At 45.2% G+C, this 20,653-nt stretch overlaps 1 protein-coding gene across 1 annotated transcript in view; it reads left to right on the top strand.

Annotated features, from left to right (window-relative positions):
* The window catches only part of FAM184B (family with sequence similarity 184 member B), a 121,808-nt gene that overhangs the window by 43,460 nt on the left and 57,695 nt on the right, over positions 1 to 20,653 (top strand). The window contains exons 2-5 of the mRNA XM_014838784.3: positions 13,264 to 14,016; positions 14,811 to 14,946; positions 16,131 to 16,270; positions 16,819 to 17,025. Of these exons, the coding sequence (XP_014694270.1) occupies positions 13,264 to 14,016; positions 14,811 to 14,946; positions 16,131 to 16,270; positions 16,819 to 17,025 (1,236 nt within the window). The remainder of the gene's footprint in view (positions 1 to 13,263; positions 14,017 to 14,810; positions 14,947 to 16,130; positions 16,271 to 16,818; positions 17,026 to 20,653) is intronic.

A 20,653-nucleotide genomic window follows, 5' to 3' on the forward strand; every position in this document is an offset into this window, starting at 1 on the left:
GAGACATATTTGAGCTAAGGATGACTCCACAACACTTTTTAACCATTTTTTATTGTGGAAAATAAAAATAACATAAAATTTACCATTTTTAAGTGCACAATTCAATGGCGTTAAGTAAATTCATGTTGTAATGCAACCATCGGCAGCATCTATCTCTAGAACTTTTTCATCTTCCCAAACCGAGACTCTATATCCATTAGACAGTAACTCCCCCTTCCCCCCCTACCCCCAGCCCCTGGCACCCACCATTCTACTCGCTGTCTCTATGAATTTTACTATTCTAGGTGCCTCATAAAAGTGGAATCACACAACATTTGTCCTTTAGTGGCTGGCTTATTTCACTTAGCATAATGTCTTCAAGGTTCATCCATGTTGTGGCTTGTGTCAGAATTTCTTTCTTTTTAAATCTGAATAATATTTCATTGTATGTATATACCACATTTTGTTCATCCATTCATCTGTCGATGGACACTTGGTTGTTTCCACCTTTTCGTTAATGTAAATAATGCTTTCAACATGTGTAGGGCCTGGGCCGTGCTTGCTCAGCAAGAGCCCACAAACCAGTTGCAGCCATGTGTCCTTCAGCTCCCTTCTGGGCAGGACGCCCAGCTGCTGGGATTTGTAACAATCCAGGGCCTGGCCAGCCCGGATCCAACCTTATCTCACTTAAAGAACATCACATCTTAAAAGGACACAGAGTCCCTCCACGTAAGCTGCTGTTCCTGGGAATGCTGGTCGTACCAAGGACAGCCTCTTAGCAAGCATATAGCCTTTGTGTCCCCTGCCTATATAAGAAAACCCCTCCCCACCCGTGGTATTGGGTGCACGTTGCTGTCCAGGCAGTCGCAACTGGACCTCCCTGTGAGTAACTCCCAATAAACCTATATGTCTCGTTTGCCGTCTCCGGGTCTTTTCTTTGGTGTCTCTGCAACCTAACCACACTGCTCACCCAACTGGGCGTGCAGCCTGACAACAGGTGTGTACAAATATCTGTTCAAGTCCCTGCTTTCAATTCTTCTGGAATTGAAATTCCAGAAATGAAATTGTTGGATCATATGGTAATTCTATGTTTAATTTTTTGAGGAACCCCCATACCATTTTCCACAGTGGCTGTATCATTTTACATTCTCATCAGCAATGCACAAGTGTTCCAATTTTTCCACATCCTCATCAACACTTATTCTCTGTTTTTTTGGTAATAACCATCCTAATGGGTATGAAGTAGTATCTCATTGTAGTTTTGATTTGCATTTCCCTGATGATTACTGACATTGAGCATCTTTTCATGTGCTTATTGGCTGACTCCAAAGTTCAAGCTAAGCAACTGAAAGAAAGGAGTTGCCATGAAGTGAGATGGGGAATATTGTGGAAAGAGCATGTTTCAAGGAAAAAATACAGAATTAAATTTGAGATGCACGTTAAATATCCAAGTAGAGATATTGGTAAGCAACAGGACAAATGAGTCTGACCTTCAGGTGACAGGTCTAGCCTGGACGTATAAATTTGGGAGTCACTAGCAAAGCCTACATAAAATTGTGAGATTGGATGAGTTCCCACAGGACTGTTTGTAGAGGAGAGAAACAGTCTGAGGCTTAAGCTCTGGAGCGCTCCTATTTGAACGATGGGAGCTGTGGAAGAACTAGCCAATCAGATGAGAAGGAGTGAACAACGGTCGGTAGGAGGGTATTTTATCCTGGAAGCAAAGGGAAGACAATGTTTCAAGGAGGAGGAAGTGAATTCTTATGTCAAATGCTGCTGAAAAGTTAAACAGATGAAGAGTGAGAATTGGCTATTGTTTTAGCAACATGGGGGTCATTAGTGGCTGTTTTGGTGGATTGGTTGGGTTGAAATCCTGATTGGAAAGGGTTCAAGAGAGAAGAGGAGATGAGGAATTAGTGGCAAAGGGTGTAAAAGTATTTGAAGAGTTTTCTATAAAGGGGTGCAGACAAATGGGGAACATGGGCTCAAAAGAAGGATTTTTATTAATAATAAAAATTACAGCACAGGCGGGCTGGCCCCGTGGCCGAGTGGTTAAGTTCGCGCGCTCCGCTGCAGGCGGCCCAGTGTTTCGTTGGTTTGAATCCTGGGCACGGACATGGCACTGCTCATCAGACCACGCTGAGGCAGCGTCCCACATACCACAACTAGAAGAACCCACAACGAAGAATATACAACTATGTACCGGGGGGCTTTGGGGAGAAAAAGGAAATAATAAAATCTTTAAAAAAAAAAAAAATTACAGCACAGGGGCCAGCCCTGTGGCACAGTGGTTAAGTTCACGCACTTTGCTTTGGCGGCCCAGGGTTCTCAAGTTTGGATCCCAGCTGTGGACCTACGTAGTGCTTATGAAGCCATGCTGTGGCAGGTGTCCCACATATAAAATAGAGGAAGATGGGCACATATGTTAGCTTAGGGCCAATCTTCCTCAGCAAAAAGTAAAATAAAAAAGAGAGAGAAGAATTGGCAGCAGATGTTAGCTCAGAGCTAACCTTCCTCAAAAAAAATTACAGCATGTTTGTATGTTGATGGGAGTGATCCATTAATGATGACTCAGCAAGGAAAGGGTAGGGTTCTTGGAGCAATGTGATCCTTCCCTCTCTCTGCCTTTCTCTGTGCCCTTGCAAACTTCTAGCAAACCACCTCAAATACCCCCAAATGTACAAGTTGGCTTGTTTGTCTTTCTCTGTTTGTGTATTAGTCAGGTTTTCCTGCAGTAATGCTGTGTAACAAACAACCGTAAAAATCTCAATGGCCTACAACAACAGTGACTTATTTCATGCTCAGGCTGGCTGCTGTTCAGCTGTTCTCTGCTGGGGTTGGCTGAGTCAAGCTAACTCCAGGCTCTGGGTTGGGGTCCAGCCTAGTCCATATGTCTCTCATGTTGGCACCCATGGCCACCCTGAGTGTACTCTCCTAGTGTCAGATGGTAGAAGCCCAAGATGGAAGCCAAAACACATAAACACATTTAAAGACTTTGTTTGCAACAAGTCCACTCATGTTCCATTGGCCAAAGAAGTCATACAACCAAGTCCAAGAGGGAGGAAAATTAAATGCCATCCACAGACTGGAAGGGCCATGGCAAAGAAGGGGAAAAATGTGGGCAAATAATACAATTCTGTTAGCCTCTAAGCCCCTCAACAGAATTATCTTACTTCTTCTGTTTTTCTAGTGCCTAACACTATGCCTAGTGTGTAGTAAATGCTGCAAAAATGTTGACTGAAAGAATGTTACCAGAGCCAGCCCTGATGGCCTAGTGGTTAAAGTTTGGTGCACTCTGCTTCAGCAGCGTGGGTTTGGTTCCTGGATGTGGCACCACACCACTTGTCTGTCAGTAGCCATGCTGTGGCGGTGGCTCACAGGAGAACTAGAAGACCTTACAACTATAAACAACTATGTTCTGGGGCTCTGGGGGAGAAAAGGGAGGAAAAAATTAGGAGAAGATTGGCAACAGATGTTAGCTTAGGGTGAATCTTCCCCTGCAAAATGAGAATATTACCAGCTTTTTTCTAAACCAGCTTATGATTCTATTTCTTTCGATTTTGGATCCAGAAGGATTTGGATTTCAATCCAAGCATCCTTCATTGTTAGCATTCTTTTTAATGTTATTTTACTTATTTTTAGCATTATTTTCTAATACTAATAATAGTAAAAATAATAACAGGAACATTTCTTGAGTGTTTGTCCTAGGAACTCTGCTAAGGGTTTTAGGTTCATTATGTCATTTTAATCACCAAACAAATCTATGGGGTAGGCATTGCTCTCCCCACGTCATAGATGGCGTGATTGAGAATCAGAGAGGTTGAATAATGGACTCAAGTTCACACAGCTGGAAAGAGGTGGAGCTAACAGTGTGAATCCAGGTCCAGCAGACTCTAAAAGCTCCTGGTAAGCACCATGCTGTATCACCCCAAATGTTAAGTGAACCCCACCTAATGTCACTTTTCTCGTCTGCAAAATAGGGATGAGTATAAGAATGTCCACTTTGTAGAGTTGTTAGAAGATTAATTGAAAAATAATATATATGTTACCTGGCCCAGCAGAGCTTATACTCTGGCCATCAGCAAATAGGATTTCCTTTGTTCCTTTCCATTTCACTTCTGACTCCTGCTGCCAGACTTGATGGAAACTTTCCTCAGGATCTGATGTTCGGAATCCGTTAATTATAGCTTTGTTAAACCTACAGTGCTTAACCTCTAAGACCCTAACAAGCTCTCAGCTGAAAGTTTTTCTGAAATCAAACCATTAGCAGTGGATTTCTAAACCCTTGGGAAGATGTCTGACTTGCTCAGTTTTTCTCTTGGCTGCTGAATGATTCATGTCCCTTGATGGATTCTGCAAGTGGCCTCCTCCTGAGGAGGTGGATTTATCAGGGAGGCTTGGGCCAGTCGCTTTGATGTTTCAGTTGAGTAGGCGGTAAGTGAAAGAAAGCAAGCGGGTGGCAGGAGAAGGGTGACCAAGTGACCTGTAGGCACCAAACCCAGGGGAAGGGTGGGTCTACTCAGAATCTGCTCAAAAATTTCAGACACTGAGGACGGAGGGAGAAGATTGTGTCTCCAAAAACAGGAGACATTTCCTTTTGAGGCATAGTGTGAGAAGAGACATTTAATGAATCCCTATTATGTGCCAGACCCCTAAGAGATGTAATCCTGTTTGATCCGCAAAAAAAAAAAGGTCTGCGTTATCTCTGTTTCACAGGCAAGAACACTGAGCCTGTGAGAAGTGAAATAACTTGACAATTTAAAAAAGATAAGCGTTGGAAAGTATATATCAGAATTAGGTTTGTCTGTGAGTGTCAGAACACCCAAATGCAGTCCAGTTGGACTCAGTCCAGGGTGGCATGGCCTTCTACTGTGTCGGAAACCCTGGCTCCTCTTAGTCCGTTGTTCTGCCGACCTGAGCCACTGGCATCCACTTCGTGGTCCGAGATGACTGCTCAAAAATAGAAGACTCATCCTGGAAGAAGTAAGGGCATGTCTACTTATATCCAGCTGGGCAGAACTTGGTACATGGCCACTCTGCACTGGAAGGGAGGCTGAGAAATGTGGCAACGTGCCCATGGAAAAGTTAGGGGTTCTATTTCTAGGGATGAAGGAGAGAAATAGTGGGCACACCAGCAATCTCTGCCACAAGGAAGTTAAATCTAAGTCTCTCTCACTCCAGAGGACCCCAGCTCCATTGGTCCTGCCATACTGCCTTCCTTGAGAGAAGTGCCATTGCCGCAGAAGTCTCCATCGGGCTTAAAGCGCCCCATGGACAACCATACTAGAAACAGCCGGGTCTCATCAGGTGCTTGTTGTGAGCCAGGGACCATGCTACATGCCTCACAGCATTATCTCATTTAATCCTTCAATAACTGTAGAAAAGCAGGAACTTTATTCTCCTCGTCGTACTAATGAGGAAACTGAGGCCCGGTGAGATTATATAGCATGCCTAAGGTCATGCAGCTAGCAAATAGCATCTGGATCCATACATCCATACAGTGGCAAATAGGATCTGCCGTCAGGCAGTTGGGACTCCAAAGCCTTGTCTTGTAATTGTTGCGCTTGTCTGCTTCATGTACGTTCCCACTTCAGGGCCTCTGCTCCTGCAGATCTCTCTTCTGGAATCCTATTCTTTCAAACTCTCACCACCCCTTACAAAGTCCTTCTTCAATCTAGCAGTAAACACACTGAGCATCTGAATCAGGCCAGGCATCATGCTGGGTGCATAGGAAACCACAAAATATATAGGATGAAGTGTCTACTCTTATGACGCTCACATTTTAGTTCAACATCTAGCATCTAAGTGTCCATGATGTGACATGAAAGGGCCATAACAACCAAATGGTCCAAAGTGCACTGGGAGACAGATGAATGTGATAAGTTTCTATTTCTGTAGGGAGCTAAGGGACACTATATAGGAGGGAAAATTTCTTATACTTTTCCCCAGTTGTTCCAAATAAAACCCGTTTATCTTGAGTTATACCTTCTCTTCCATCTTTTCCTTTCTTCCCGATTCTTCTCATCAGCTTTTCCCTATTGCACGCCCCCCACCCCCATGATCCTGTTTGCTGATCTAGTCATCTTCCTGCTCTATCCCTCTTCCTTTCAGGAGTGGTTTGGGGAAGAGTGACACACCTCCATGTTCCCTTCCTCACCTTCCATCCTTTCCTTAACCACACCAGTCTGCTGCTGCTCCCAACACTGCGCTAAATATTACCAGCTACTCTGGCTTTTTCTCAGGCCACACATAAGAGTCTGAGTCTTTTTTTCTCTGGAGAGCAGGTAACATTCATTATGTAGTTATTGGATAGCTGGTGTTTCTATGCATTATCTCACATAGCCCTCCATGCAGCCCTAGGGGGAAGATGCTATTGTCAATCTCGTTTTACTGTTAAGAAACTGAGCTCCAGACAGGAGGCAGTGAAGCTGCGTCTCCAACCCAGGCTGGCTGGCTCTGGAGCCCAAGCTCTCAGTCATTCCTCCTTCAAAAAGCAGGAGACAACAGGGCCAGCCCCGGTCACCAGTGGTTAAGTTCAGTGTGTTCCACTTCAGTGGCCGGGGTTCCCAGTTGTGGACCTATACCACTCGTCTGTCAGTGGCCATGCTGTGGCAGCAGCTCACATACAAAATAGAGGAAGATTGGCAACAGGTGTTAGCTCAGGGGGACTCTTCCTCAGCAAAATAATGACAAAAAAAGCAAGAGACAACACCATATGCTAGGTGAGCATGAGTGATCCAGGAATTAGAGTTGCAGCCCTAAGAAACGTGGTAGAGAATTGAAATAGCTTCTATGCGGAAAAGGAATAGGGAATTATTACAAGACAAACCAATTAAATGGAATCAGCATGGAGAGCGCAGATGAGGTTGGAAATCTTAAGTACAGGTTAGTAGTATCTGACAAGAGCTGAGGTGGTTCCGTTGGTCTGGTGTTAATACCAAGGATGTGAGGCTAAAGATGAGTGGGCAGGGGATTTAAAGATGTCATTAAGAAAATAGTTGAAATGATTGGATGTAGAGTCTAGGCTTAAAAGGAGGGGAATTGAGATGAAAAGAAATTATTGGACTAGGAGAAGAAAGAGAGGTCACGCTCAGAGAGCAAGTTTGTGAGAGCAAGAAAGTGGAGAGGGTGGAAAAAGAAGAGCGTGTCTTGAGATTAGGCAAGATGTCGCAGCAGCATGGGCCCAGGGGTGCCCTTGTCAAGGTCACAGGCATGAACACTCACAAACGTCTCCATGTTGAGAAGGAAGACAAGTTTGATGCTTCTGAATGTTCTCAAAATTCCTCAGATTAGTTTTAGGACACAAAATGTCATCTCTCCCTCCTTCCACAGGGAGAGGCCACACCTCTTTCATCTGTTTCCTAGGGTTCTGTATTAATTATGAGGACTTGAATTTTTTAAGGCCAAGCTCTGGAATTTCTTTAGTTGCATTAATAAGCAGAGAGCAGACCTCAAGTTTACAGGTGGGAATGGAAAAAAAGAGTAAAGAAAATTTTACTTAATAACATTGAAATGAGAAACATATTGATAATCTTCTACAGAGAAATGACTTAGTGTCTATCATAAGGTAGGGAATAGAGAAATAAAGTATAGCACATCCAGACAGTGGCATATGAAGCAGCCAAAAATAAAAAGGAGGAATTTCTTTATGTGAGAAATGGTATGACCTCCAAGATCTATTGCTAAGTTAAAAAAAGAATCATGAGGCAGATGAATGCGTATGTGTATAAAATAGGGCGAGGAATATGATATGAAATACGATATAACAGAGCATCCTTTCTTGTTTATGCACACGCTGTCCCTCTAGGGAAGGGGGTCAGGTGAAAGAGGGGTGGGCCTGGCACTCCTAGAAGGCCGGGAGCTGTGTGACCAGATCTCAGCCTCACAGAACGGTTCGGCCAGGTCCTGGGTGGGGATTCTTTTGGGACTTTAATTGCACGACATCATGAGTAAATGTGCACGTGCCCAAGCGCCCTCAGGCATTGTGTGCCCGCGATGTGAGATCCTCTCTGCTGCCTCCAGCCTGAAATCTGGTCTTGTGTTAATTTGAAGGTGTGCACATGGGGAGGACTTTCACACGACGGGCAGACTCACATAAGTAAATGCTGGACATAGCTGAAGCCCTTAAGTCCCTGATCCAGGGGACAACAGTTCTTACTCAAAGGGGCACAGCATTCAGGTCCTTTCTTTGTTGAGTGCTTTTGTGGCATCAGAATATATTGGATCTTCAACTAAATTTTCTGTTCTACAAGTGTAGGTGAACGTAGGACCCCAATTCCCCAAGATCACCAGCTACATCAGTACTTTATTTTATCCGTAGTGGAATCACCAATGCCAAATTTCGTGGAATAAGCTTTTCAAGGATGTTTTGTTCTTTTCCATGAGAAAACCCCATTAACGTTAAGATTTGCTTATGGCACAAGCTTGACTCTATCGGAGGGAAAAATCAGTCTCTTTTTATCATTTGGGGTGGCAGGTGTGCAAAAAGTGTTCATATAGCAGGCTGAGACTGCTTATCCCTAGAATGGCATGCTTGCAAAACTGACCCTCAGCTGGCATCTGGGAACTTGGATTTCTAGAGGGTCCTCACCACCCAGACTGATAAGACTGGCTCACTAGGCATAAGCTGTTTGTGCAAACAGTGTGATTGATGCTGAGCACCTGCTTTCCTTCTGGGAGTCTGGAATTTTGGTAATGCCAGGTAGAAGTTGCCTACCTGACTAGCCCCTAGTAAAAACCTTGGGTGCTAAGTCTTTAAGGATCTCCTTTGGTAGACAGTATTTCACAACTTCTTGCTGCAGAAATCAAGCAAGTCCTGTGTGACTCCACAGGGGGAAGACTCCACAGGGAGAGGACTCTTGGAAGCTTGCACCTAGTTTCCTCCAGACTTCACCCTATGCATATTTTTGCTTTGCTGATTTTGTTTTGTAACTAACGGCTTTGGCTTTGTAATTAATCATAGCCATGAGTATGACTAGCCAGCCCTAGTGGTCTAGTGGTTAAGCTTCTGTGCTCTCATCACTGCCGGCCAGGTTCATTTCCAGTCAGGGAACCACACTACCCATCTGGTGGTTGTCACACTGTGGTGGCTGCCTGTTGCTGTGATGCTGAAAGGATGGAGCAAAAAGACCAGGCAGTGTTCAGCTCTGCTGTACACAGGGTCCCTAGGAGTCAGAATCGACTCCACGGTACTAACAACAACGTGTATGATTATATGCTAAGTCCTGTGAGTTCTCCTAGGGTAATGGTAGCTGCTGTAACAAATCAATGCCAAGACTGCAGAGGCTCAATATGATAGTTTATTTCTTATTGGTGTAAAGATCAATGCCAGTGCTGGTGGGCCAGTGGCCTTGTACTCGTTCGTTGAGGACCCAGGCGCTTTCCGTCTTGCACTCCATCTTCATCTAAGGCCTCTGAGTCCTGTCCGTTAAGTTTGCAGATGGAAAAAGAGACTGTGGAAAAGATGTGCCCCATTCTTGACCTCTTAATCTTAACCCCAGCATTGGTCCCAAGATGACACAGATCACCACCTCTGGTCACATTCCATTGGCAATCACTAGTCATACGGTCCCACCTAGATGCAAGGGGGCTAGGATACGTGGTCTCTGCTTGGTGGCTGTTCCCCTGCAGCAACTCTGTGGAAAGAAAGCATGGATCCTTGATGACCTGCACCAGCACTGCAATACTTACTATGAACCTGTTGTGTGCTCAACTTCATACCAAGTGCTATGAGACAACACAAAGAAGTTGTTCTTGCCCACGCGGAGGTTGACATGTAAAAGGGCACTGGTCAAGGACGAGGAGGCAAGGCTCAGTTTTTCTGGGAAGTGTTCTTTCCTATTAGACCCTTCTTCTGTGTTTCCATAGTAATTGGTGTTTATCTGTCTCATAGCACTTATCCCAGTGCATTGAAACGTTCCATATTCTTGTCTGACCCTCCCACTGAATTACAGTGTTTTTGAGGTCACAACTTCAATTACCTTCACAACTTCTGTTGACCGGCATGTATCCCTAGCGCCCAGCACAGAGCCCAGCACATCTGAGATAGGTAGTAAATGCATAAATGAGTAAGTGCTTGAATGGGACGGTGAGATGCAGTGCAGTACCGCACTGTGAGCATGTGCTTCGAGTTAGTCAAATCTTCTCATCTCTTGTAACCTTACGAAAGTTACTTAACTTCTCTGAATCTCAATTTTCCATTCTTAGAATGGAGAGAAAAATACCAACTTTGCAGGGTTGTCATAAGATTTTCTGAGATTATGCATGTGTATACAGCATCCAGCCCTGTGCTAGGTACACAGTAAACTCTTAAAAAGTGGTACTTACTATTAACATAATTACTGCCAGTGGAATACCAGTTTCAACATTCACTTACCTCATATACCCTCTTTAATAGAAGCCACTAGAAGCCATAGAAACCACCTTAAGTGGCCAAATCTTGTGCACAGATGATGAGAGGGAAGAGTTGTGGAGGGAGCAGCTTTATTTCATTGTCTTCCCGGAAGGGTGAAGGGACTTCCGTCCCTTGTCCTTGACATCAGAGAGTGTTGGATTCATGATTCTCAAGGTGGTGCTTCTTTTTCCAAGGCTTTACAAGATGTCAAGCTCATCTCACACCTTTACAACTACGTCCTTCAAGACAGAGCCCTGATTCCTTCAATTGTTCATCCACTTAAGAAATATTTTTAGAGTGTCCACCTTGAGCCAGGCAATGGGGATGAATAGTGATGAACCAAGAAGACCAACCTCCTCTCCCATGGAGCTTACATTCTAATGAGGGAGACGGACAACAAAGCAATAGCTATGTCACATGTAGACAATGAAAAATAAGTTGTTATGCTGCTTTCTGGGTATATGGTTACTCTTTCTCCAAGTCTTGTGGTCTCCAGGTAAACCATTGTTAAATCTATTATATGTGTCACCTCTAGTGGTGCCATTTGGCCTTCTTCAACAATTGTTTTGTAATTACGTGCACACACACACAGAGTTACCCAAAACTTCCTCTCATATAATGTTTCTAATTGGTCTACTCTATTTCATAATTATCTAAGCCCCTGGTTTTTGACTTTTTTAAAGCAATGGAAACCTTTTGGATTTTTCCAAACTAGATGGTAAGGTAGCCCCAGTGTAAAAACTGTTCTTGTCTGGTTGAAGAGGGGTCCCTACCTGCTTAGCCTCCACTAGGTTCCCTGCAATGGCCCTTAGTTTCACCAAGGAGCTCAGGACTACAAGGAATAGTCTGAAAACCATAGGTGAAGTCTTTTTAAGTAGGAGGAAACTAACGATGAAATTATAGTGTAGTTCAGTAGACAAGACTTGTGAACAAGGAAAAGCTAGCAACCTACCAAGGTTAAAGGTAAATAAGTGTGAAACTGTGTGGTGGAAGCTTTTAAGAAGAAAGTTTCTTATCTTAAAGACCCAAGGGAGCCGATGGAGTGCTTGGCACTGGCTCCCGGTCATTTTCACCAGGCCAGCTTCTCTTAAACCATTCTCAGTGAGTTCAGCATCCATGTGGGGGCTCACCCAGTCCCTTGATTTCTTAATCTCTTGATCCCCACTCTCCAGTGATCTTGTCCTCCACTCCACCTCAGCCACACACTCCCTTTGCCACATCCTTGACCTGTCATCACCAAAAACGGCCTCTGCCCCATTCTTCCAGCTTGTCAGCTCTTGAAAATACCTCAACAACCTTCTTTCTCTCCTTTTGTCATGCTCACCAAGTAACACCTTAGCCTGAAATAACCCATCCATCCTTCCTCTCCTTCCCTGAACTCACTCAGCTGAACAAGGCTGAAGAAAATCTCAGAACGAAGCAGACAACTGTAACTTCATAAACACAGCCTTCAATACTGCCTTGCAACTTAGGCAGTTCACTTTCCCCTTCCCCAAAACTAGTTCACACCTTCCCATGCTGCAAACCTCCCATGCTTCCTTTTTGTGCTCCAGTTCAGCGCACTGTCAGTTAATGACCTTACCTCTGACCTCACTGAGAATGGAGAAGCCACCTTCTCACCTCTGCAAGGTGAGAGCTCCCTCCTCTTGTCAAAAGTTCCACACACCTATTCCTTCCCATGGAGGACATGTCTTCCCTGTTCTCAAAACCAATGTCTGTGTGCTACCCTTCTCAGGGACTTTTGACCCTTTATTATCTCTTCTCATTCTTGGGACTTCCCCTTCTGGATCCTCCAGGGAGTCATTCCCATCATCATACACACATGCTTTGGAATCTCTTGTCAATCAAACACAGCAACGACAAAGCTATCCTGATTCCATATCCCCTTCATCTCTAGCTCAAGCTTCCTCCTCTGAGCTCCAGACATTTCTCTATTTGCCTTGGTGCCATTTCCACAAGACTATCTATAGGCATATCAAATTTAATCTGTCCAGAATGGAATTCTTGATTTTCTTCCCCACACCTGTTCTACCTACAGTCTTTTCCATTCTGTAAACATCTACCTGTCGTTCAAGCTGGAAACCTGGGAGTCGTTCCTGATTCCTGGGCTCCCCTGTGCTCCTGCCTTCCCCCATTCACCTTCCTTCACCACACAGCAACAAAGCATCCCTGTCTGCTTCCTGAAGCTACGGACAATCAGTCAGTCTTCTACCATGGAGTCTGCCTTAGGTGTGGATTCTTCACGGATGTTGTTTATCAAGTTGAGGAAGTTTCCTTCTATTTCTGGTTGTTGAGTGTTTTTATCATGAAGAGGTGTTGGATTTTGTCAAATGCATGTCTTGTGTCTATTGAGACAATTGTGTGGCTTTTTTCATTTGTTCCATTCTATTGTCCTTTATTCTATTCATGTGGGCTATTACATTAACTGATTTTCAGATGGTAAATCAACTTTGCACTCCCACTTGGTCATGGTGTATAATCCTTTTATTATATTGCTGAGTTCTATTTTCTAGTGTTTCGTTGGTTTTTGTTTGTTTTTTGCATCCCGAAGTGTTCTTATGAACAAATGAGAGCTTTAAATCCTTCACTGGATTCCTGTGGCACTCCAGAGGTCCCCTCTGGAACTCGGCCCAGAGACCCTCCATGGCCCTTTATGCTTATCACCTCCTTGCTTTCCGGCTGCCACTTCCCTGTCCAACTTCCCTGCTCCCTTACTGGTTTCTCCTAGGGACAATTCCTAATAAATCACTTCTCACAAATCCTTTTCTCAGATGTTGCCTGTCAGGATTAGCCTAAGATCCCCCCATGGAGGAGAAGCATCTCTGGTCACGTCACCCCTCACACACACCCACACTCCTCACACTAAATGGACTCCGTGGCTTTTCCTGCAGGTGATTTATACCCTGAACACTCGCCAGGATGAGGCCGAGGCCAGCATGGAGGCACTGCGGGAAGCCCACCAGGAGGAGCTCCAGAATGCAGTGGCAGAGACCAAGGCCAGGCTCCTGCAGGAACAGGGCCGCGCAAATGAGGAGGCCCTGCTCCAGCGCATTCGGACCCTGGAGAGCGCCCTGGAGCTGCAGAAGAGGCTGACGCAGGAGGCGCTGGCCCAGTCGGCCACATGCAGGCTGGAGACCAAGGAGAGGGAGCTGAGGGTGGAGGCAGAGCACGCCGAGAGGGTCCTCACCCTCTCCAAGGAGATGCTGGAGCTCAAGGCTGACTATGAGAAGAGGCTCCGGCACCTGACGAGCCACGAGGTGCCCCAGTGGGGCCGGCTTTCCCAGGACAGCCCTGACCCAAAGGCAGAGCCGGGCCACGGCCCCGAGATGCGGGAGGTCCTGCAGGAGGTGGAGAGGCTGCGAGTGGAGAACCAGCAGCTGAGCAAGGACTATGCCCAGAAGGCCGAGGAGCTGCAGGCCACCTACGAGCGGGAAAATGAGGCCATCCGGCAGGCCATGCAGCAGTCAGTGAGTGAGGCTCTGTGGCAGTGGCAGGAGAAGGAGACCGACCTCCGCAAGAACTTCCAGGTCCAGGAGTCCGCCCTGCAGGCCCAGGTCAGGAAGCTGGAGGGGGACCTGGAGCACAGAGGCCGCAAGATAAGTGACCTGAAGAAGTATGCTCAGAAGCTGAAGGAAAGGATTCAGGTAAAGCAAGATCTCTTGCTGCGTTTCAAATGGGATCGTAAGCTTGGCCCCTAATTTTGAAAACCTACTAAGTGTCAGGCACTGTACGAAGCACTTGACTTCCAACGAAGTGAGTGTTACTATCACCATTGAGTTCAACTCCATTCATTCAGCAAATATTTATTGAACACCTACTGTGTGCCAGTCTAGGGCTATGGGCAGGAGACATAAGGTGAGCTAGACTTGGTCCCTGACCCCAGAGAGCTTAGAGACTTCCAGCTTACAGATGAGAAGATGAGACTAAAACTGGGAGGCTTAAGGACTGGCCTAGCTGGGCACACAGCTAATAAGTTTTTGAACTCAGGTCAGCCTAATTCTAAAGCCCCTGCTCGTTCCATAACAAGTTGCCTCTCCAAAAATCATTGGGACTTTTTGTTCGTGGAGAGCCAGACCACGACCATGACAAGTCAATGCTACGTAATGACAAGTCAGTTACATGAGCCCCACAGACTCACAGAGCCCCATCTCTGAAAGTAGCAGCAACTAATATTCCTAAGACTTCCTGAGCATTTTTTCTGTCTCAGATACTTTATCTCATTTAATCCTCACTATAGAAAGGTTAAATAACTTGCCTAAGGTCACAAAGCCAATCAGGATGAGTAAGGATTTGATGATTCTGAGCCACTGAATTCCAGAGACTAAAGGCTTGTGCTATGCACTCACCTACCTTTCAGATCTGATGTTGAGTCTGTGTACGTAGGATGTCTCTACACAGAACTGTAACCAGAGAAATGAGACCCTCTCTGTCTGTTTAGGACCTGGACGTACAGCTCAAGGAGGCTCGACAGGAGAATTTGGAGTTGAAAAGCACTGCGAAAAAACTTGGGGAGAAGCTGGCTGTTGCCAAAGATAGACTGATGCTGCAGGAGTGTCATGTGACGCAGAAAACCGGTGAGGTGCCTTGGAACGATTTCCTTACAGATGGGAGGTTAGCTGCCAGGTTAGCCTGGCACTGCTTGCAGCCTTGAGACTGTTGAGGGAGCAGAGTGGAGGGGCAGGGCTGTTAGATCTGACCCACCTGGTACCCACCTGGTGGGAAAATCTAATCCATGCAGGACACAGGTGAGCCGACGCCTAGCTGCCACAGGCCAGATATCTAAAAGGCAGGATGCAAAAGGACCCCTTGCCCCCAAATATTTCCCCACCAGGCCCACCACAGGGCCCAAACTGCTCAGCACTGGCTTTTCCCCACACTTAGACAATGCTTTATACTTTTAACATCATTTCACATAGTGACATATTGGGTCTTCCCAATAATTTTGTGCAATAGGTGTCAGTATCCCATGTTACAGATGAAGAAATGAGGCTGAGCAAGGGTAAGTGGCTACTGAAGGCCAGACAACTGTTTGATGATGGAGCTGATGTTTGTATCTCAGAATATCTGACTCCAAATTGCCTTCCACTAGGCTCCCTCATCAGAAAGTTCTTAAATACCTACAATGTGATCGGCTTGACCCTAGGAGATATACAAAGCCACAAAACATGAGCTCTGCCTTCAGGGAGCTTACGGGACAGTTACAGTACAGCCCACGGCATGCTTTGGTACCATGGGCATGGCCCAGGCAGGAGGGGAATGAACTGTCCTGGAACAAAGAAATAACTGTGGGCTGGAAAGGTGAAGAGGAGGAGAGGTTTGAGTTGGAACCAGAAGTGTCTGGAGGGCTTAGAGCAGTGGTCTCAAAAGTAGGGCAGAAGTACCTCAGGGAATATAGGAAGAAACTGAGCAATTCTAGTTATATTTATTTTTTTGTCCTATCCTTTAAATTTCGTTAAATTTAAATTCTTTGAATGCACATATTTTCAGGAATGTGGTCAACTTTTTTTAACCTATGGAAAGCACAGTCAGAAAAATCTGAAGATGACTAGTTTAAGAAGGAAGAACATGGCAACTATTTGAACTCAGGATGCTGCTTGAGCAAAGATGGCGTGAGGGCCATGCTTGAGGGCCAGAAGGTCATGGAGCAGGGATTACATAGGGGAGCGGTGGGCAAAATAGTTGAAGAGCAGAATAGGGACCCAACTGCAGAAGGCCAAGGCCAAGGGTACTCCAAATGAGGTTGAAACTTATGCTTCAGATGACTTGAAGACGGAGCTGGTTTCAGAGAATGAAGTCCTAGGGAAAGCGAATGATTTGGAAGCTCGCAGTCCGCATCCTCAGCAGGACCAGAACTTTCCCAAGGAGTGTCCATGCACAAAAGGAGGCACAGATACACAGGTAGTGTCTGACCCAGCCCTGGGGGTGGAGGAGTCACAGGAGGCTTTCCTGGAAAGAGCTTCAGGTAGAGGCCAGTCCCAAACTAGGAGGAATCTGCTTGGAAGCAGCACGTCCCATGGTTTTGGGGATGGATATGTGGGTGTGAAGTTCCAGCCAACTTCCTGTCGTTTGAAACTAAGAGACCGAGAATGTAGCAGATTTCTCCCAACTCATGGTTGGCTCCTGGGAAACAGAAACTTGCTTAGGATTCCCGATATATGTTCTCAGTCAAAACAAACAAAGCATTATTTAGAAATCACTGTAGTATGGGCTGGAATATTTGATCCTAGATAATAGATACTCTATTCCAAAAAGCCCTTTTCTGATGGTGAGTAAAGTGAAGTTTCTTACAAATATCAAATATATAGTCTTATAAGCTTTATTGCGCCTTGTGATACAAGCTGTAAAATCAGTATATAAACATTGGAAAAGCTGTACAAAAGCAAAGTGGCCGATTCCCTTCTCTTCTCCCACCCTGGCAGCCTCACAGGCCCTTTTTCTTTTTATAGACCAAGAAAGAGGCAAGTATTGAGATGGAATACATGAAGCAACAGTATGAAGAAGACCTTCGCAGAATCAAAAATCAGACGGAGGAGGAGAAAAACCACCTCAAAGACCAGCTCGTGAAGAGGCTGGAAGACTTGGTAAAGAGGCACACGGTGGAGGTCAGATCAGTTCGCTCGTCGGTGGAGGCCGAAAGGAAGAAGCTGCAGAAGGTGAGATCCCCTCTAGACACTGTCCTGTTTCTTTTTCGTTTCTTCTACCTCCCTCCTTTCCTCTTTTATTTCTTCTTTCCTTCCTCAAACATGTACTGAGCTCCTGCTGTGTACAGATCTAAGCCAGTTCTCTGACCAAAGGGACCTCAGGATCTTTGGGAGGAGACGGGGACACCCCTTAGACTGCAAGACAATAGGGGTTACAGTTGTTGGCATGGGGTGGAATTGTGTCAGATGAGCATTTAACTTAGGGAAATTCAACTCCCCTTAGCAAAAACAGAGAGAAATAACATGAAGCAAACACTAAGGCTTGGCAGACTGCCTGGATTCAAACCCCAACGCCACCACCCTGTAGCTTTGTGACCACAGCAAGTTATTTAACCTGGGCCCCTCCGAGGGAAATTCTGCATGCCGCAGGTTCCTCATTTATAAAACAGATGATGATAATAGCACCTCAGAGAGTGGCTGCGAGGATTAAATGAAGTAATCCATGTGAAAAAACAAAGCCTATCATAGTGCCTGGGGCGTGATAGGCATTAGGGAGATGCAGGTAATTAATGAGCGGCCTGGCAAAGTGAGGGAAGATGCTCAGTCTCTGGGTACTGTTCCAAATTCTCACCAAGAATGCAAAGCCTCATCTCTCATGTTCGCTGGGAAAAGCAAATGACATATGTGAATGTTTTAGGAAAAGAGTGAAATGTAAATCAATATTATCATGAACATGGGTGGTGCTTGGTTACTACAAGAAAGCTGCTTTGTAATCCAAGAGCCTGCATTATCAGCTTTGAGTTTTCACTGAAAGATAATCATACATCACTGAGGAATACAGTGTTGTGTGGTGGCTAAGGGTAGTAAGTACTCAATAAATATGTGAACTCATGAAAGGTCAGACTAGTCCTGGGTCCAAGTCCTGACTCTTGCACTAGCTGTATGACCACGAACAGGTCACTTAACCTCTCGGAAACCTGATTTCCCAAAATAGAGATAAATTCTTGTTATGTGGATTAAATGTGGTATTATATATAAACCCTTAACTCTGTGCACAGCATGCAGTAAAAGCTCAATAAACAGTGACTATGATTAGTTGCTACGTGTATTGGGTGACATTGTGTGAAATAATATTTAATGCCCATTATACCTTATAAAGGACTTTATTCTTATGAATACATTTAATCCTCCCAACAGTATTACAAAATGGATGTTCACATCCCTGCTTTAGAGATGAGAAAACTAAGGCCCAAAGATGTTATGTATCAATCCACACAGACAGTGAGTGGTGGTGTGAGTGCTAAAACCTGACAGCCTGACTCCGGAGCCCAGGGTTTCTCACCCCGTGCCGGGTCCGCAGCCGTATTGAAAGCATTTTCCTCCCCAGAAGCGGCGACTGGTCACACAAATCCAGTGGGAGGGACAGGTTGCCCTGGTAACCTGTCAGCCAAACCTGGCTGAGTGTAGAAATCCCACTTCAGCTTTAATCAGGGGGCATAAGGCGATTTGGGAAACAAATTATGTAGAAATAAATTGTGTCTCCTCCTGTTTTTTCGCTTTTCTTTCTTTTACTTTTGTGTCCTTTCTATAAAACGAGGATATAAATTAGGTCATGCAGATTAGGGGAAGGTAAAGCCTTGAAGAAGCCTCAAATCTAGGGTTCATGGACTAAAAACAGACACCAGTTCCCCTCTTGGGTTAAGTGCTCTATTTCTTTGAGCCGTAGAGTGCGGGTGTGTTGTGTATCCTGAATGCTCCCTTAACATAAAGGAGACACTGCAGAGATGGGCTGGAGTTGACCCAGAAGGCCTGTCTGCCTTCCTTGGCCACGGGATTAGATGATATTATCATTTAATCTTGACAGACAGAGCAGAGTACACCTTGTATAATTAGCACTTGCCTATGTCGATTCCTAGGGAGAGCGAGGAAGATTTATTGAGCGCCTCTGAGCCGCGCTGACCACTGCTGCCCTCCACAACTCGTTTGTATCACTTAGGATTCTTGGAGGCAAGCACCACGAACTCACCCTGGGCAGGTTAGGCAGAAAAGGAATTTAGTGAAGGGTAATGAGCAGCTTTCTGGAAGACCAGGGAACTGGGCTTGGCAGCTATCCAGCCAGGAGTAATGTCCCAAATCCACTGCAAAACCGCTGACGACACTCCTGCTGCCACCTCTGAGCCCAGACCTGCAGTTTACACTGCTGACACCACCGCCACCCGGCCCTGGACATTGCCTGCAGAACTGCACTGTCTGATACAGTAGCCACTAGACACATGTGGTTATTTACGTTTAAATTAATTATGATTAAATAAAATTTAAAATTCAGTTCCTCAGTGGAACTAGCCACATTTTAAGTGCTCAATAGCCATAGGTGGCTACTGGCTCCATGTTGGATAGCATGGCACTGAGGGATTTCTACACATTAGCTACATTATATTTTAGATATTTCCCTCATCACGGAAAGTTCTGTTGTTCAGTGCTGCTCTAGAATGACTGGCCCTGCTGCTCTGGAAGCTGCAGTTGCCAGATCCTGCGTGACTCTGCCTGTACATATTGGTGGCTTCTGCTTGGAAATCTGGGATGGGTGTGTCTAACTGGTGGAGCCTCAGTCACATGCGCTATTTGCAAAGGAGTCTGGGAAGGTAAGACTGGCGTTTTCAGGTTCTGTGGTGGGAGGAGGGCTCTTAGGTATCAGATGGAGAATTTCCCAGACGTCCAGAGAGGGATCAGATGCTGGGCAGCCAAAAGGAAGGACAGCTCTCCACTCCATGATTTGATCCTCACTGCAGCCCTGTAGATAGGGGTTGTTTTCCCATTTCACAGATGAGGAACCCAGGAAATTAAGTAACTTGAGTGTCACACTGCTCAGAAATGACAGAGTCAGGTGTGAACCAGGCCTGCCTGACTCCAAAGCCACTAACTTTTGCACTCTGTCTCTGTGGCATAACAGAATAGACATTGCCCTGGGCCTTGGAGAGCAGGCTTCAGGTCCTCACCCTGCCACTATCCATATACTGTGTATTTACTGTTTATCGAATGTGTACTCTGTGTTTTGAACAATGCAAAGATACAGGAACGAGCCATGCTTTCAAGGAACTCATAGTCTGATAGGAGAAATAAGATGTGCGCGCAAATAACCGGTGCCAAGTCAGTGTGTAAGAAGCCCTGTACCCAGGGAAGCAGTCTCATCCCAAACCATTCTAGGCCTCTTCTTTCTAATTTAAATAATAATTGTGAATATGAATGATTTCCTCAAAATTTTTCCCCAACTCTTTATTTCTATCAATTCCGAAAGTACTCTTCGTTATTTAACAATATGTTGCTTAATATTCTGGACCTTTCCAGATATCTTTTTGTTATTGATTTCTAATTCAATTCCCTTGTGGTCAAAGAATAGATTCTATAATTTCATTCCTCTTCAATTTATTCGTCTTGTTCTGTAGCCCAAATATGGTCTATCTGGATGGATGGTCCGTGTGCACTGGAAAGAATGCGGATCTGCTGCTGTCGGGTGGAGTGTTTCCATAGATGATAATTAGGTCAAGTTGGTTGATAGTGTTGTTCGAGTCTTTTATTTCCTTACTAATTTTTTCTCTACTTGTTCTGTTGATTACTGAGAGAGAAGCTTTGAAATCTCAAA

This window comes from Equus asinus, chromosome 3 (assembly GCF_041296235.1).
Source record: "Equus asinus isolate D_3611 breed Donkey chromosome 3, EquAss-T2T_v2, whole genome shotgun sequence".
NCBI classification, from domain to species: Eukaryota; Metazoa; Chordata; class Mammalia; order Perissodactyla; family Equidae; genus Equus; species Equus asinus.